Below are 16,447 nucleotides of genomic sequence, written 5' to 3' on the forward strand. Positions count from 1 at the left end.
CCACGGGGCGGGAAATGTGGCCGCGTGCGAGTGGTGGCGCTGCGCCCGGCCCACTGCCAAATTCTCGAGCCCCTTCCCCCCAAAAACAGCCGGATCCGGGCTGGGCCACTTCCCGGCCCTCCACAGCTGAATCGGGACCAGGCCCCAACCCCCCAAAAACAGTTGGGTCGGGGCCAGGCCATGTCCCTGACCCCCAAAAACAGCTGGATCGGGGCCAGGCCACATTCCCGTCCCCCCCACAGTTGGATCTGGGCTGGGCCACACCCCTCCCCCCCAGTGAGTGGCCAGGCTGTCCCATCAACATAACTGGATAGGACCCCACTAGCACTGTCCAGGGTGCTGGATTGAGACCACTGGCTGGATCTGGCCCATGGTCCATTTAGCCCACCAGTCAAAAAAGTTGAGCACTATGCAGTGGTTTCCGAACTCTGACAGATTGCATACTACCGATTTAAAACGATACAACCTTAAGTACCACTAGCACATTTTTGTCATATAAAGTAATTATAATAAATCTGTTAACTCATACCACTGACCGGTTGTCTGCGTACCCCTGGTGGTACCCATTCCACAGATTGGGGGCTTGAATTCCCATTAACTAGGGATAGCTGACCTTTACTGGCTGTGGGCTGAAATAACCCAACCTGAGTCATGCACTAGCTGGCATCCACAAGGATGTGGCTGCCACTGCAGTTTGCATGGGTGCATGCTTGCCAAGCCCCACATCCACAGGCTATATTTGGCCTGTGGGCCGTAGGTTGCTGACCCCTGCCTTAAGCAAAGGACGTCATTTGAACCCAGACGTCCCACATCCCTACCCCTCGGCTGTTGGATACAAGGGAGATAATGATGACATCATATGGTCATTATCTGTGAATTTAGGCCTGAATTATTTTCCACCAAAAAAAATGCAGTGGGTTTTTACGTAGCTCTGGGGTGACCAAAGCCACATTTTTTTCAGCAACTTGGTTCTTCACCAAAAATGACTTCTTGCTGTATGTAAATGGAGATGGGATATATATGGTCTATATGGGAGGGAACTATTCATATGGAAGGTGTATGTAGTGTATGGGGGCAGGGAACGTGGGGTCTCTGCATGTATACATGACATAAATATTATAAAGGCCTGGAGCCTGAGAGTTCATGGAGGGGTTCTATGTGTTTCTGTGTATTGAGTTTTGTGCATGTATGTGGAGGCTATATGTGAAGTAAGATACTCTGTGTGCATGGCGTGGAAGTCAGATTTCTCTCTGATGTGACCAGGAATGACCAGTTACAGTAAAGATTAAAGGTATTAACTTATCTGTCTTTGGCTAATTGTGTCACTCATGCATCTGTAATATCTTGTGCTCCATGTTAGATAGAACAACATACCCTGCTGATATAACAGGAAGGATTTCAGTGTTTTTTAAAATCTGAGAAATGTTAAGTCCAACAGCAGCTTTAAATCAGTCCCACACTCTGTGTAGTTGTTAGTGTAGATTTAACAATATAGATTGTAATGGTTTCTAACATATGGGGGAATAGAAAAGTACAAGAAAATTATACATGTGTTTAGAGGTGCACCAATACATCGGTCTATATCAGATTGGCACCGATAAAAGGAAAATTGACCGGCTTCTTTTGGCTGGTGTAGCCAATAATGTTACCGATAAATGCCCCATGCGTACGCACAGCCACAGCATGCACATGGCCAGGAATGCAGCCTGGTAGCTTGAAGAGCAGTGTCCAACCGGTAAATCTGTGGGAGGGAAGGGGTGTTGGGGGACAGGTCAAGTCCCCCACAGTGAGGAAGGGAGTAGGGCTGGGGCAGGGGTAGGCGCTACCCAGCCACGGCAGGGAATGGGACAGAGCTGCGGGTGGCTCATCCAGGAGGTGAAGGGGGTAGGAAGAGTGGAGAGGGGGAGCCTGCAGCGGGCTGCCCACCCTTGCCCCATGCACAATTCCAGGAGGACACATGTCTCCCCCAGGGGCACACGCAGTGTCGATGAGCCCCCACCCCCCTGCATCTCCCAGCTGAGCTTCCCACAGCTTCACACCACACCCCATCTCAGCTGAGCAGCTCCTGCCCCAGCCCCATTCCCTCCCTCACCATTGGGGTCTCGATCTGCCCCCCCCTCACAGACTTACCAACCACACACTACTCTCTGAGCTGCTGGGCTGCATATCAGCTATCAGATCAGTATTGGTGGATATGGCTGGTTAATAATAGGTAGGGCTGTGCAAAACGGCTATGTCTCATTTCGATTTCAAATTTGGCCATTTTGGAGGACAGTGATTTGCTTCTAAGGGCAGCCATGAGACGCCCCCAAGGCTGCCCTGCCCAGCCCCATCCCCCACCCAGCCCCAGCCCCAGCCTCCCAGCACTTAAAAAAAGGCCCCACACTCACACCAGCTGTAGCAGCGGCAATCACGGCCTCTGGGGGGCTCATGGCAGAGCCCCGCCGTGCAGCATGGGGCAGTGGGGGGCAGCGGGGATTGCACCACCCCCGCTTGGCATCTGCATGACAGCTGCCCTATGGCGCAGGTGCAGTGCGGCTCAGCAGGGCGCCGTGCTGTCCGGGAACTGGGGCAGCTCCAGCAGTCAGTCGGAGCCCAGCACCACTCAGCCCCAGTAGCCCCAGCTCCTAGACAGCATGCAGCGCCCTGCCGAGCCATGTTCCACTCACACCATGATGGGGGGAGAGTCATCAGGGGGAGATCAGGGAGCAGGGCCTATGCAGGGGGTGCTCTGCCATGTGGCGCCAGAGCCCCCATGGCCCCTGCTACAGCCGGTGAGGGCAGGGCTTGTTTTGTTTTTTGTTTTTCGAGTGCGGGAAGCAGGGCCAGGCAGGGGATGGAGACGGGCAGGACAGCCATGGCGGCTTCTCCCACGGCTCCCCTGGCTATGCTTGGCACAGGCTGCGCCAAGCAGACTTGGATGCTGGCGCTGGCCCCAGCTGGCAGCAGCAGCATGCTGTCATCCTTCATGCAGGTTCGGGGGCCCGCATCCCCCAGGAGAGCTGTGGGACTGAGCCAGACTCCTCCCAGGGGGCACGGGCCCCTGGATCTGTGCACAGGATGACAGCGGGCTGCTGCCCCTCCCCCAGAGCACTGGGATTGGAAGGGACCTCAGGGACAGATCGCAGACACTGGCCAGCTACAGATGTCAGTATCAGAGCAGTCCTTCCGCCCCTCTTCCCCTTCCCTCTTTGTTTCTGTTTACCTGCAAGCCCGGCTCCGAAACATCCAAAACATTTCTGAAACATTTTGGATGGTTTCGTTTAGTTTCAGAGATGCTTCAGAGCCTTCTGTTTCATTTTGCATTCGGTGTTTCGGGTACCGAAATGGGCCGAAACACCTCTGAGACTTAATGGCTGCCAAAATTTTGCACAGCCCAAAACAACATTTATTGGTGCACCCCTACATGTGTTTAATATGTCTGTAGTAGTCTGAAAGTTCTGGCTCTTGTTTAGGGCATTATTTACATTACAAGAACATGAAAATGCCATTTTCATTCTTAGTAATGCTTAACAGCCATTAATTAATCAGCGTTGCCAGCCTATTCATTTAATGTTGGATACTCTACTGCTTTTTTATTAGATTTATCAATCATAAAAGCTGTGAGTGGAGAATATAACCTACAACATGCATCAACCATAGTAAAAAGTGTGGAGTTTGTAATATACTGGATAGATTATAAACAATTCTGAAATGCTTGTAAAATATGTCTTGCAATTTTTTTTTTTTTTTCTTCAAGGTATTATTCGCCTCTTCAACAAGCCCAAGCATTTTATCCGTTTCCATTCCATCAAGTGATAACTGGAGCTCCTAACACGGAAATTATGAATGAACAACAAACTCTGGAGGGGATTCCAGAGCCAAATTTTGCTTCAGAGCCTACTCAAGGTAGGTTGCCTAAACTAATAATTTTATTATGTTAAAATCTATATTAACTATCCCTGCCAGCAGCCGATTTCTAGGGTGATGTCTCATATTAACTATACCTGCCAGCAGCCGATTTCTAGGGTGATGTCTTAAATTGCCCTGCTGAATTTTCTCTTTTTGACATTCTGCACAAGCATTTGAATTTGATTTTTGTAATGTAAAAAACCATAAAGAAATAAGACACCCCATCCCTCACTCAGTTCTGTAAGATGCTACTGTCCTAGGGCAAGTAAAATTTTTTGATAGGCAGGTAAATTGTTTTTAGTCAGTTTGGATTGCGAATTTAAAAAATAAATGGGCATTTTAGTAGGCTGGTAAAGTTTCAAAAAAGTTTTGTAAAACAGTGGTAGTAGAATTCTTTTTCCCTGAAAATCTTTCAGGTAACCTTTTAATTACTATCCTGGTATTTCTGTGATTCATTGTAATTGTATGGCAGTTATTCAACAGTTTTGACTGTTGTTATTATTTTTTTCAACCTGCCACAGATGTGAGCTCACTACAGTCAATTTCTTGAAGTACACATGAGTGTTATACTCTGAACATCACTAGGTAGTGTAGTGTTAAATAGATTACAGGTGTACTGGTAGTTTAGCTACTGATAAGAGGCAAGACACAGTTCTACAGCCCAGCCTTTATTGTTTACATCCCAAAGCACAAGAATATGCACTGTACCCCCTGGGAGACTCAGGAAAAAATAAAATAACCTACAGACCAGAAGTAGGTCTGCTTGGATCCACTGAGTTCCCTTTTGTTCCCTACAGTCTATAATATATGTTTAAATATAGTTTACTGTAACAAACATTCACTAATTGATACATTTGCTTTTCTTTTTTTCTGTTTCACTAACTGGCCCTGGAAGGTGTCAGTTAGCTGTGATTTATATCCTTGTAAACATTTTTGAGAGGATTTTACATCTCCTTCCTTTGTCATCTTGGAATGTTGCCGAATATACCATCCTGTTTTCTTTTTCTTTTTTTTCCTTTTTAAGGTCATCTCTGATAAGGCTGTTTTTGCTTTTACAACTTGGATACAATACTTAACAATGTTTATCTATTATAGTACAGTTATATCTGGTATACTTGATTGCATCAGTCACTAGTACTAGTATTCTTAATCTAAACTATAATATACTATGTTTGGGTTCATCTTAAGGCCCTGTTATATGATGTTTCCTACCAGGTCTTGTGATCTGTTTAGTTTAATCTCACTGCTGGTTTAGCTGGACATGTTAGTTGCTTTCTTTACTTTGCTGACCGGACCAATTGTAAAGTCTGCAAAGGTTTCCCTTACCTCAACTTTCTGCTTCCTGACCAAGCTGCAGCCCTGCTTTCTACTTCCTGCCCCATGCTCCTGGTGTAATCTGATGCTCTTCTTTCTGCTACCTGTCTCCTCCCTAGTCTGCCATGTGCCACACATACAGAGGCTGGCTGCCTGTGCTATTTGTGGCAGTTAGCTGCAGGCTAGCAACCCGTGTTGAAAGCATTGAAACTGAGGTGAAGTCTCCACAAATTTATTAGTTGGGCTTGAAAACTTGACTAGAGACTTATGAGCCCTACCAGCCAGGAAAATTAAACCTAATAATCCAGGGAGAAATATGAAAGACAAAGATGATACAGCAACTTGCAAAGGGGAAAATAGCTGGTATTTCCTGCTGGAAAGCTGTCACTGAACTGTGCTTGGGTGTTCCATTTTTAATGACACCATCTAGGGCAAAAGTGTCTGCTAAGTTTGAGATTTCTTCTGGTTGTTTTTTGCAAGTAAGGAGACTTAATCTGCTCCCTCAAGAGACTTTTGGCGTATAAGTAAACAGCTTGCTCCTGTAAAAGAGGAAGAAAAGGTGATCTGTTGTTCTGCTTCACACACAGCCTCCAGTATTTCAGAGACCGTCCTTGTAAATAATTCTATCACTGGTAAATAGGAGTTTGGATTTTTCAAGCCCTGTTCATTAGCGTCAAAATAAAGAGAGTGGCATAAGGACTCACTTGGATCATGTTATGACCAATAGTTATAGCTCAGATGCTTAGTATGCTAGAATTTTAAAATATATATTTTATCTCGTCTGCACAGGTAACTTCAGTTTTGTATATACTCTCTAAGTAACAATTCTCTTCAGGAATCATTTAAATTGAAAAGCTGGGGCACTCTCGAGTTTTAAACCTCACCTCAGTCTATTTCTGTTCAAAGAAGTGCAGACTAAATAATCTGTGCAGTTTTATCCATGTTTACTTCATGGGTTTATATCGCGGCATATACCTTACATCGGTGTTCCCCAACCTTTTTCGCCCCACGGCACACCTACCTAAATAAAAAAGCACTGCAGCACACCAGATGTGGAACAGGGGTGGGGGGTGGCTTGCAGCCAGCCAGACGGCATTTTGGGCTGGAGTCACAACCCTGCCTGGCTGGAGCCACACTCCTGGTCTGTCTGTGTCTGCAGCAGCAGCAGGGGGGGCGTGGCTCCAGCAAGGCAGGGGGCATGGCTCCGGCCCAGAATGCCGTGGCACACCTGGATGTGTCTGACGGCACACCGATTGAAAAACACTGCCTTATATATAATTATAGACATTTGTATTGTCCCTTTCACTTTCTCTTGTTAGACTTTTTACATGGCACTCTATTGAAACTATGATTTCCAACAATAAGCCTTCATATTTGAAAGCTGAACAGGAATATAAAACTTGTAATATCATTTACTGGAGCCTAGATTTTGTTGTTTCTAACTCTGTTCCCTTCCCCCCAAAAAACCAACAAATTTTATGAACTTTTCTTTCCCTTTTGGAGTATTATCAAGGGATCTTTGTTTCTACATAAGAAATTAACTGTGTGACCATTATAATCTGGGTTTGTTCTGTAGCCAACCACTGTAGCTTCCTTCACTGTGAGAGTTGGTGTATTTGTGGATTTATTAAAAATATGCATTTACAGTGACCATACTGATGTATCAAGTTATTGCTCAGTGCATATTTATACTGTGGAAATGAAGAAGGACTTCACTGAGCGTTTCTTAAACAGCAGGGCAAAATCGGAACTATTCAGCCTGTAAGATGATCTACAAGACTTGCAGTATATAATATAGTTTGTAAGTTTGCAACTTCTCAGTTATTAGAATTTATAACACAACTCTGAAACTTAAATTCTCCATTGAAGTCCTGGATGGCTGAAGGATTATTATTAGGGGCAGTTAGATAATTTTGGGGGTATGGTAGGGAACTCAAAGAAAAATATATACGTTGCAGCTTCATTATGCCTAGCCCTGTTTGTAAAAAACCTCCTGATTTTATCAATCCCAACAGGAAGAACCATTTTTTTTTCATTGTTATGATTCAGCAAATTAACTAAACACCTTTTTTTAATGAACTTTTCTCCCAGTTCCATGGTGTTTGTTACTCTACCTAGATTTTTGTCAGCATATCATTAACTATCTTTTTACCAAAACAACACCTTTTTTTTTTCATTGTGATGTCCAGTAAATTAAGATTCTAATTTAATTTAACTTTTCCTGTCTATAGCACAGACTTAAACTTCCAATTTCACTGTGTGACCAGGGCTAGTGGCCTTTATAGACAGAACTTGCATTGAGATTTATCTGAAGCTGTTCTGAAGGGTTATCCTGCATCTGTATTTTGAAGATAAGAATAGATTTTGGTAGACCAGTTGAAATGTAGCCAGTATATTTTGGTTTTTGTTGCAGAAGTTACAAGGGGCAGGAAGAGAAAAACCAAATCAACTGAGCCCAAAAAGCCTGCTGCCAAAGCACCTAAGTCAGCTAAATTAAAAGGCAAACAAGAAAAGATCACCGATACTTTTAAAGTCAAAAGAAAAGTGGACCGTTTTAATGGGGTATCTGAAGCTGAACTTTTAACCAAGACTCTGCCTGATATTTTGACCTTCAATCTGGACATTGTAATAGTAAGTTATATTCAGTTTTCTTAGTTGTGCATGTTTTGAATAGTCTGTAACTTATTAGCCATGATTTACTGCTACTTGTTTGTCAGCAGCCAACTTGCATTTTCTTAAATTACAGTAACAGGTATGTCAAGCTCATATGGCTCCTTGGGGCCAGATGAGTGGCATGGGACTGGTCCATGGGCCAGATCAGTCCCACAGACCCCTCTTACACACATTGCCCAATGTTGGATCCAGTGTATACAGCACCCATATGCAGTGCAAGTTATGGATTGGCCGGAATGGGTGCTGAGTGCATCCTGGGCCAGCCAGAGTGGGTGCTGCATACAACATACATCCTGGGCTCTGGGTATAAAGGTCAGTCTGATGCATGGCATGTGGGTCAACTCAGACTCTGGGACCAGGTAATGGGTGCTCTGCAGGCTGTATTTTTGACACCTGTGCAATAACAGAATTCTAGTTCTTGAAAAATCTAGGGTTTAATTGTGGGGGAAAGTAGAAACTGTTCACATATGGTCTACAAATACCATTATTCTAGAGTCTTCAAATTGAGATGTAAAATACATCACTGAAAATTATTAATTGAATTATCATTTTGAATAGCTGCCAGTAGAATTGACAGAAAATGTGTAATGTAACTCTATTAATTTATTAATAAGCACATTCCTTTTTCACATCTGCTATTTTAATGGTCATGTTTTTTAATCTGTGTTTTAATTAATATTTTGCCCTATAGATTGGCATAAACCCAGGCTTGATGGCAGCCTACAAAGGGCATCATTACCCTGGACCTGGAAATCATTTTTGTAAGTTTTATTTCTTTTATTGGGTTTGCAGAAATCTGTCATAATTAGAGGCATTGTATCATTAGGGCATCTGTGTCTTCACATTTTTTAACAGTTTTACAATTATCTAAGAGTGACTTAATGATGAGCGCAGTTTCTGTTACAGTTGTCAACATAAAAGCCCCAAACCAGAACAAAATCAAGATGGATCAACAAATAGTCCTGGTCACAATGTACATCATGTTTATACGTGCAGATAAATAATTACTATATAAACATAATTAGATTGTATAACTGAAAAAACTTACTGGACTTAACTCAGTGTCATAGGCCCTGATTCATTAAGACTTTTAGCTATGGCTACATTGTGCCTAACATGCATGTTTACACAAGCAGAGTTCAAAAAGAAAAGTTCTGCATCCTGGGACTGGAGACGCGTAGGTTCGTTTCCATTGGGATTCACACCAACTGTCACACTGAAGAGGGGAGTCCAGCCAAGAGGAAGTTTATAAGAAGGTTGCATGTCTGGGACCCCATGTCTCTCTTGATGTTAGACAGCATTTATGCTGGTCTGTGCTGTCCAGGCTTGTGGATTACAGCTAGTTTAAGATTCAGTAGCATAAAAACCTCCACATGGGGTGGGGGGCACATAAATTTGCTCCTTGGTGAATGAAGCATGAGCCTACTGAACTTATTTAATATTCCACATAGTTTGTGCCTCCACCCTGAGTGTCAACCCTGAGCTTTCTCTTTTTTCTTGCTGAGGATTCTTAAGCATTTTTATTCCCTTGAGAATCATACCATGCACCTTCAAAAGAGTCTCTTATAGTATTTTTTCTATAAAATAATTATGGTTCTTGTACTCTGAAAATATTATTTTCTTATGTATATTTATGTACCTTATACCTTCCTATGTATATTTGTGTAGTTTCTTTTACATATAAACTGCTGAACTGTGTAATTCATTTTCATTGCATCCATAATACTGGCTGCTGCAATTTCTCAACCTTTCTTTGTTCCAACTCTCATAAGTAAAAAATGAGTGGGCTGACATTTGGGCACCAGTGTAACTTATTCTTCAGGGGTAATGCTGTAGCTGTCAGAGAAGATGGCGGTCCCCCAAGGGATATACGGCAGCATGCTGTTGGCATAGCCCCTGGGGTAGAGAGCCATGTGCAGTGAGTGGGGGTTGCAGGTGCAGCCTGCATGGTTGGTGGGAGGATCTTAAGGAAGTCAAGATCCAGCCCCCGGTTACAACAAAGTTGGACAGTCTTGCTTTAATTTATACAAAGTAAAAAACAAAAGTATGCCCCAAGTTGTTAGTCAAAAATGTTCTTTAACCAGGAGTCCCATCTAGATGTAAGGGAAGAGTCTCCCTTAGTTTGCCTAAACAAATTTATTTTTAAAGAATTCTGTCTTTGGTCCCCTCTGAAAATCAAAGTATGGAGACTGCGAGAAGACATGCAGTTATACTAGTGGGAGTAACCTGACAGTGTTAAGTAATACATTGGCAGATGGGCCAGCTTTTCTAGATGCAATCTAGAGTCAGGGAACCTGGGGATGATGCTCAAGGGCAACCAGCACGGTTTCATTAGGGGCAGGTCATGTCAGACCAACCTGATTGCCTTTTATGATCAGGTCACAAAAGCATTGGATGCAGGTGTCGCCATGGATGTAGTCTTTCTGGACTTCAGCAAGGCCTTTGACACTGTCGACCACCCCATCCTCATTAAAAACTAGGTGACTGTGGCATCAATGCCTACACAGTCAGATGGATTGCAAATTGGCTGAAGGGTCGTACTCAGAGGGTGGTGGTGGACGGGTTGTATTCAACCTGGGGGGAAGTGGGCAGCGGAGTCTCCCAGGGCTCGGTCCTTGGGCCCGCACTGTTCAATTTCTTTATCAGCGATTTGGACGATGGGGTGAAAAGCAACCTGTTCAAATTTGCTGATGATACCAAAATTTGGGGTTAAGTGGGCACATTAGTAGGGAGGGAAAGACTGCAGAAAGACCTGGATAGGTTGCAGGGGTGGGCTAACAAAAACAGGATGCGTTTCAATACTGACAAGTGCAGGGTGCTGCACTTGGGCAGTAGTAACCAGCAGCACACTTATAAGATGGGAAGCTCCCTTCTTGAGAGCACGGAGGCAGAAAGGGATCTTGGAGTCATCATTGACTCCAAGATGAACATGGGCCGACAATGTGAGGTCACGGTCAGCAGGGCTAACCAGACCTTATCGTGCATCTCAAGTAGGTCCAAGGAGGTGATCCTCCCCCTCTACGTGACACTGGTCAGGCCACAGCTGGAGACTGTGTCCAGTTCTGGGCACCCCACTTCAAGAGGGATGTGGACAACATTGAGAGGGTCCAGAGGAGGGCCACCCGCATGATCCGAAGACAGCAGGGAAGACTCTACAATGAGAGGCTACGGGACCTGAACCTGTTCAGCCTTCACAAGAGAAGGCTGAGGGGGGACCTGGTGACCGTCTATAAACTGACTAGGGGGGACCAGAAGGGTTTGGGGGAGACCTTGTTCCCCCTGGCGCCCCCCTGGGATAACAAGGAATAACGGCCACAAGTTGTTGGAGAGTAGGTTTAGATTAGACATCTGTAAGAACTACTTCACAGTAAAGGCGGCTAGGATCTGGAACCAACTTCCAAGGGAAGTGGTGCTGGCTCCTACCCTGGGGGTCTTTAAGAAGCAGCTTGATGCCTACCTGACTGGGGTCAATTGAGCCCAGTTTTCCTCCTGCCCAGGCAGGGGGGCGGACTTGAAGATCTACAAGGTCCCTTCCGACCCTACTTCTATGCTTGCGGTGTCATATTTTCAGCAATTTTCTATCTAGATTAAGTAAAAGCCATGAATGTAATGGGAAGTTGTAAAATAAATATTTACAGATAGACAATTACTTTAAATAAAAACGAAGTTGCTTAACTTGGAGTCCATCTTTAGCATTCCAGTATTTATATGCCAGTCAGTGTCTTGTTTAAGTAGTGCTTTGACATAGTGTCTGTCATGTTAATATCTCCCTAGAAATACATGTTTATTTAAAATGCTGGCATTATTGAAGTATTCTGGCAACTGCAAGTGTTTCATAGTGCATGAAAGAATAACGTTGTAATTTATATCTCCACAGGGAAGTGTCTTTTCATGTCTGGGCTGAGTAAAGAACAATTGAACCATATGGATGACCACACTTTACCACAAAAATATGGTATTGGATTTACAAACATGGTGGAGAGAACAACACCAGGTAGCAAAGACCTCTCCAGGTAGGATAACTTGGGATCAAACCATTGTCTAAACAAACATGTGGTCTTAATCGTGAATGATGGTTTTCTCTCTTTTACTTAGTAAAGAGTTTCGGGAAGGAGGGCGAATTCTGATGCAGAAATTGCAAAAATATCAACCTCGCATAGCAGCTTTTAATGGAAAATGTGAGAAACTTAACTTTGAACAATTTATCCTTTATAACAGCTTTCTACCAGGTGTGTAATCTGTCTCCGTTTTGGTTTAGGTATTTATGAAATTTTTAGTAAAGAAGTGTTTGGAGTAAAAGTTAAAAACTTGGAATTTGGATTGCAGCCACACAAGGTCCCCGATACAGAAACGGTAAGTTCCTTCTGCTATACAGATATCGTGGCAATGAACTGAAATACAGAACACCAGTTTTGTTATTTCAAGGCTAGTGAAACCAAGTGGAGATGTAACTAAGTTACATCAGTGAAGATTTTGCCCAAAGCGCAAAGGAAATGAAGGTTTCGTATTTAAATAAAGGTATTAGGCCATCCATGACAGAAATTTATCTGACCAGTTCTTAAAAACCTCCCTGGAAAGAGATTTTGTCATCTTCCCAGATAGTGTAGTGCTGTTTTTCAACCGCTTGTGCATGCCTCTAATGGCAATTTCACCTAAATTCTATTTCACTGGTTTGCAGAGTAGTCCTTTGACTCTGTCACTTTTTTTTTCACTTGCTCTAGGCCTTTTGTCAAACCTATTTGAAACTTCTCCTCACTAGGTTGACAAACCAGTGCCCTAACTTACTGTTTTCTTTCTTTATCAGATGGTGTCTATTATCTTTCCAGCAGTCCTTTTGTACAACACTGTTCCACCATCAGGGGGCCAGAGCCCTTCCATAGCCATAATTTGCACAGCTATGTATTCGCATCTAGTATTTGGCACCATCTGGCAAAGAAAGGGAACAACAAGTTAGGGGGAAGAGGGTGGCAAACAGCCAAACACGAAGCCGGCTCAGCTCCACAAGAACCCCAAAGCATGGGACCTGGGGCAGTCACTCTGATTTCCCCTCCACCCCCCCCCACCAGGCATGGCCCTGGTGGTGGCCCTGAGCCTCCCAACCTTGGGAGCACACGGCTCCTCTTCAGGCCTTCGGGGTCTGCTCTTAGGAGCCACATAACAGTGCTTGACTTCAGACACAGGCAGTTAAGAGGGGAGTACTGTCTGTTATGTGAGGTGGCCTGCAGACAGTTTCCTGACTGCACAGCTGCTCTACTTTCTTCCTGTCGTGCCACTGTAGTCCTTTTTGAGCAGATACTTTCCTCAATTCTGCATGGCTCTATAATAGGGGTGGGCAAAATATGGCCCGGGTGCCAGATACAGCCCGCCAGGCCATTCTATCCGGGCCACGGGGCCCCTAAAAAATTTAGAAAATTAATATTTGCTTGCTCCTAGCTGCCTGTCAAAGATGACAGGAGCCAGGGGCAGTAGGACCCAGAAGAAGCTGGTGGCAGGACCTGCCCGGCCCTGCCCCCCCAACCAGAAACCCCTGCCTAGCAGAGACTTCTGGCCTGGGACCATGGGGCTGTTCCTGCTTCCCTGCGCCAGAGAAGGAATTGTGGCCTTCAACAGCTTGCTAAAACTCTGTAAGTGGCCCTCCGCCCAAAATAATTGCCTATCCCTGCTCTATATACATCCTGTTGATGAAACCTTCCCATTTCCATGTGGTTATCAGGCAAGTGGTCTCCTTTTACAGCTTGCTTGCTTCCTGGTGGACTCCCCCAGGAGACACTCCCTGAGTGATATCTCCTGCGTGGCTTCCTTTGTTAGAGATCAGCAAGCCTCATTCCCAGCAAGTCGAAGCTAAAACCCATTTGGAAGCCTCCAAGGTCAGGGTCCTATGTGGAGACAAGTTCCTTCCTCTGGCAGAGGAGGAGTTAGCAGCCATATTAGTGGTGCAGTTTTTCACCCGTTGTGGGTTCTTCCTCCTGGGGTAACAGTACAGAGCAAAACAAAACAACCCTACACCTGCTTTTCTCTTGTCAAATTCAGCTGGCAAATTCCTTTGGTCTTCCTTAGTCTTACTGCATCAGCAGTGGAATGTAAGTAGCTAACTAATACACAAGTGGACCCTAACCAACTAGCATGAGGAAACACATGGATTTAATCCACAAACTATTCTTAAAATATTTCTTCAATAGACACATTGACTTTGAAATTATGTATGTGATTTGAAAATAAATAACCCAAGATGATGTGTAGGTGGCTTGTTAATTCATAAATACTGCATCTTACTAGGCTAGTGATTTCATTTTTCTGTATCTGTGTTAAATGTTAGTTTCTAGAGCAACTGGTATAAATTGTCATAGCTCACACAGCTGAAGACCTGCTGCCTTGTCTGGGGTAAGATCCTCAGCTAGTAAAGGGACATGGAATGAGGCCTTTCCTATCTCTGAGGCATTACTTAATGTTTGTACAGAGCTATTTAATTAGTCAGTTCTTGATGCTTTAACAGCTTTTGCATGCTTGACAGCATATCTAATCTAGCCTTTACTGATCTTTGTCTCTTGTAAAGCTCTGCTATGTTATGCCATCATCCAGTGCAAGATGTGCCCAGTTTCCTCGTGCGCAAGATAAAGTACATTACTATATAAAGCTCAAAGATTTAAGGGATCAGCTGAAAGGCGTTGCACCAAACACAGAGGTGCAGGAGGTGGAGTACACATTTGACTTACAGCTTGCACAAGGTATAGTGGGTTTTTGATAATCCTTTCTTAAAACGTATGCAATAGCCATGTCATCATATTTGGTGTAATATATAACAGCAACCAGCATTAATCAAAATAGACACAAAAAAGATGTATATTTAATTAAGAAGATTTATTTCAGCTCACCCAAACCAGATGGTGTAGAATTAAATTTTTTTCTTGAAACCCTAATTGTATTTATTTTTCTAAGAGGAGAAATGACTGCAAAGTAAAAGAGATATGTATTATTTTGCTGTGTGGTTGTCTGACAAAATGATCATGGCTTGCTTTTATTCTGAACATTAACAGGTTGAATCCTTTTCTTTTTGTTTCTCCAGAGGATGCTAAAAAGATGGCAGTTAAGGAAGAAAAATATGATCCAGGATATGAAGCGGCATATGGAGGTGCTTATAGTGACAGAACAGTCCATGAGAGTGAACAGTGCAACTTCTCTTCAGATGGAACTGGTAAAAACTTGTATTTGTGGCTTTTAATCCATAAATTCTTAAACTTGAATATATTCTAGGTTTCCTACCCTTCTAGGCAGCTTCCATAGCTGATTTTTCTAAGGCTTTGCAGTACAACAGCATTTACGGGCATACGTCAGGGCTTGGGGGAGCATCTATTCACCAAGGTCCCCCAGGGGAGGACAAGAAATAACGGGCACAAGCTGACTGAAGACTGCTTCAGGCTAGACGTAAGGAAAAACTTGTTTGTAAGTTGAGTGCTGAGGGTTTGGAACAGGCTCTCCCCAGAGGTGGTATAGTCATCCATCCTGGCAATCTTCAAAAAACAGCTTTTGTCATTTACTTGGATTTTAGGAAGGCCTTCAATATGGTATCTCATCCCATTCTTATAAATAAATGAAGACACTGACTTGGATGATTACACAGTCCGTTGGGTGGCATATTGGCTTGTGGGTCGCACTCAGAGAGTAGTAGTGGATGGGTTGGTATCAACCTAGAAGGATGTGGGCAGTGGGATACCATAGGACTCGGTCCTTGTACCTGTACTCTTCAATGTCTTCATCAGTGACTTGGATGTGGGCATGAAGTGTACTCTGTCCAAGTTTGCGGATGATACTAAATTGCGGGGTGAAGTGAACACACCGGAGGATATGGAACAATTGCAGGCAGACCTGGACAGGTTGGAAAAGTTGGCAGAACACAATCGATGCAGTTCAACAAGGACAAATGCAGAGTGCTGCACCCAGGGAATAAAAATATCCAGCACACGTACTGGCTGAGAAATGACCCTCTCAGCAGCACAGAAGCGGAAAGAGATCTCCGAGTCATAATGGGCTCCTAGATGAACTTGAATCATCAGTGTGACAAAATCATCAGCAAAGCTAACTGCAATTTATTTTGCATCAGCAAATGCATGACAAATAGAACCAAGGAGGTGATACTTCCCCTCTATGTGGTATTGGTCAGACCACAGTTGAAGTACTGCATCCAGTTTTGGGCGCCGTGCCTTAATAAGGATGTGGTTAAGGGTTTGCAGGCCAAGCCCTATAAGGAAAAACGGAGGGATCTGGATCTCTTCAGCCTCCACAAGAGAAGGCTGAGAGGTGATTTTGTTGCTGCCTACAAATTCATTAGGGGAGGCACAGCAGGGAACCAGAGATGCTCTGTTCACCAGGGCGCCTCTTGGGGTAACAAGGAACAGTGGTCACAAACTGACAAAGAGCAGATTTAGGATAGATATCAGGAAGAACTTCTTCACGGAAAGGGCGGCCAGAATTTGGAATGGGCTTCCAAGGGAGGTGGTGCTCTCCCCTACTTTGGGGGTCTTTAAGAGAGGGTTCAGTAGGCATCTGGCTGGGATCATCTAACCCCAGCACT

The 16,447-nt window shown here is 44.1% G+C and overlaps 1 protein-coding gene across 2 annotated transcripts in view; it reads left to right on the plus strand.

Moving 5' to 3' along the window:
- Positions 1–6: 6 nt before the first annotated feature.
- The window catches only part of TDG (thymine DNA glycosylase), a 21,081-nt gene continuing 4,640 nt past the window's right edge, over positions 7–16,447 (plus strand). For both annotated transcript variants that reach the window (XR_003094225.1, XM_025204883.1), the window contains exons 1-9: positions 7–1,291; positions 3,740–3,888; positions 7,619–7,836; positions 8,570–8,639; positions 11,756–11,891; positions 11,974–12,056; positions 12,137–12,231; positions 14,432–14,603; positions 14,942–15,070. Coding sequence is in view for 1 of the 2 variants with exons in the window: in XM_025204883.1 (XP_025060668.1) it covers positions 3,825–3,888; positions 7,619–7,836; positions 8,570–8,639; positions 11,756–11,891; positions 11,974–12,056; positions 12,137–12,231; positions 14,432–14,603; positions 14,942–15,070 (967 nt within the window). In the remaining variant the exon portion in view is untranslated. The remainder of the gene's footprint in view (positions 1,292–3,739; positions 3,889–7,618; positions 7,837–8,569; positions 8,640–11,755; positions 11,892–11,973; positions 12,057–12,136; positions 12,232–14,431; positions 14,604–14,941; positions 15,071–16,447) is intronic.

The sequence above is a fragment of the Alligator sinensis genome, unplaced genomic scaffold (assembly GCF_000455745.1).
Source record: "Alligator sinensis unplaced genomic scaffold, ASM45574v1 scaffold267_1, whole genome shotgun sequence".
In the NCBI taxonomy this organism is placed as follows: Eukaryota; Metazoa; Chordata; order Crocodylia; family Alligatoridae; genus Alligator; species Alligator sinensis.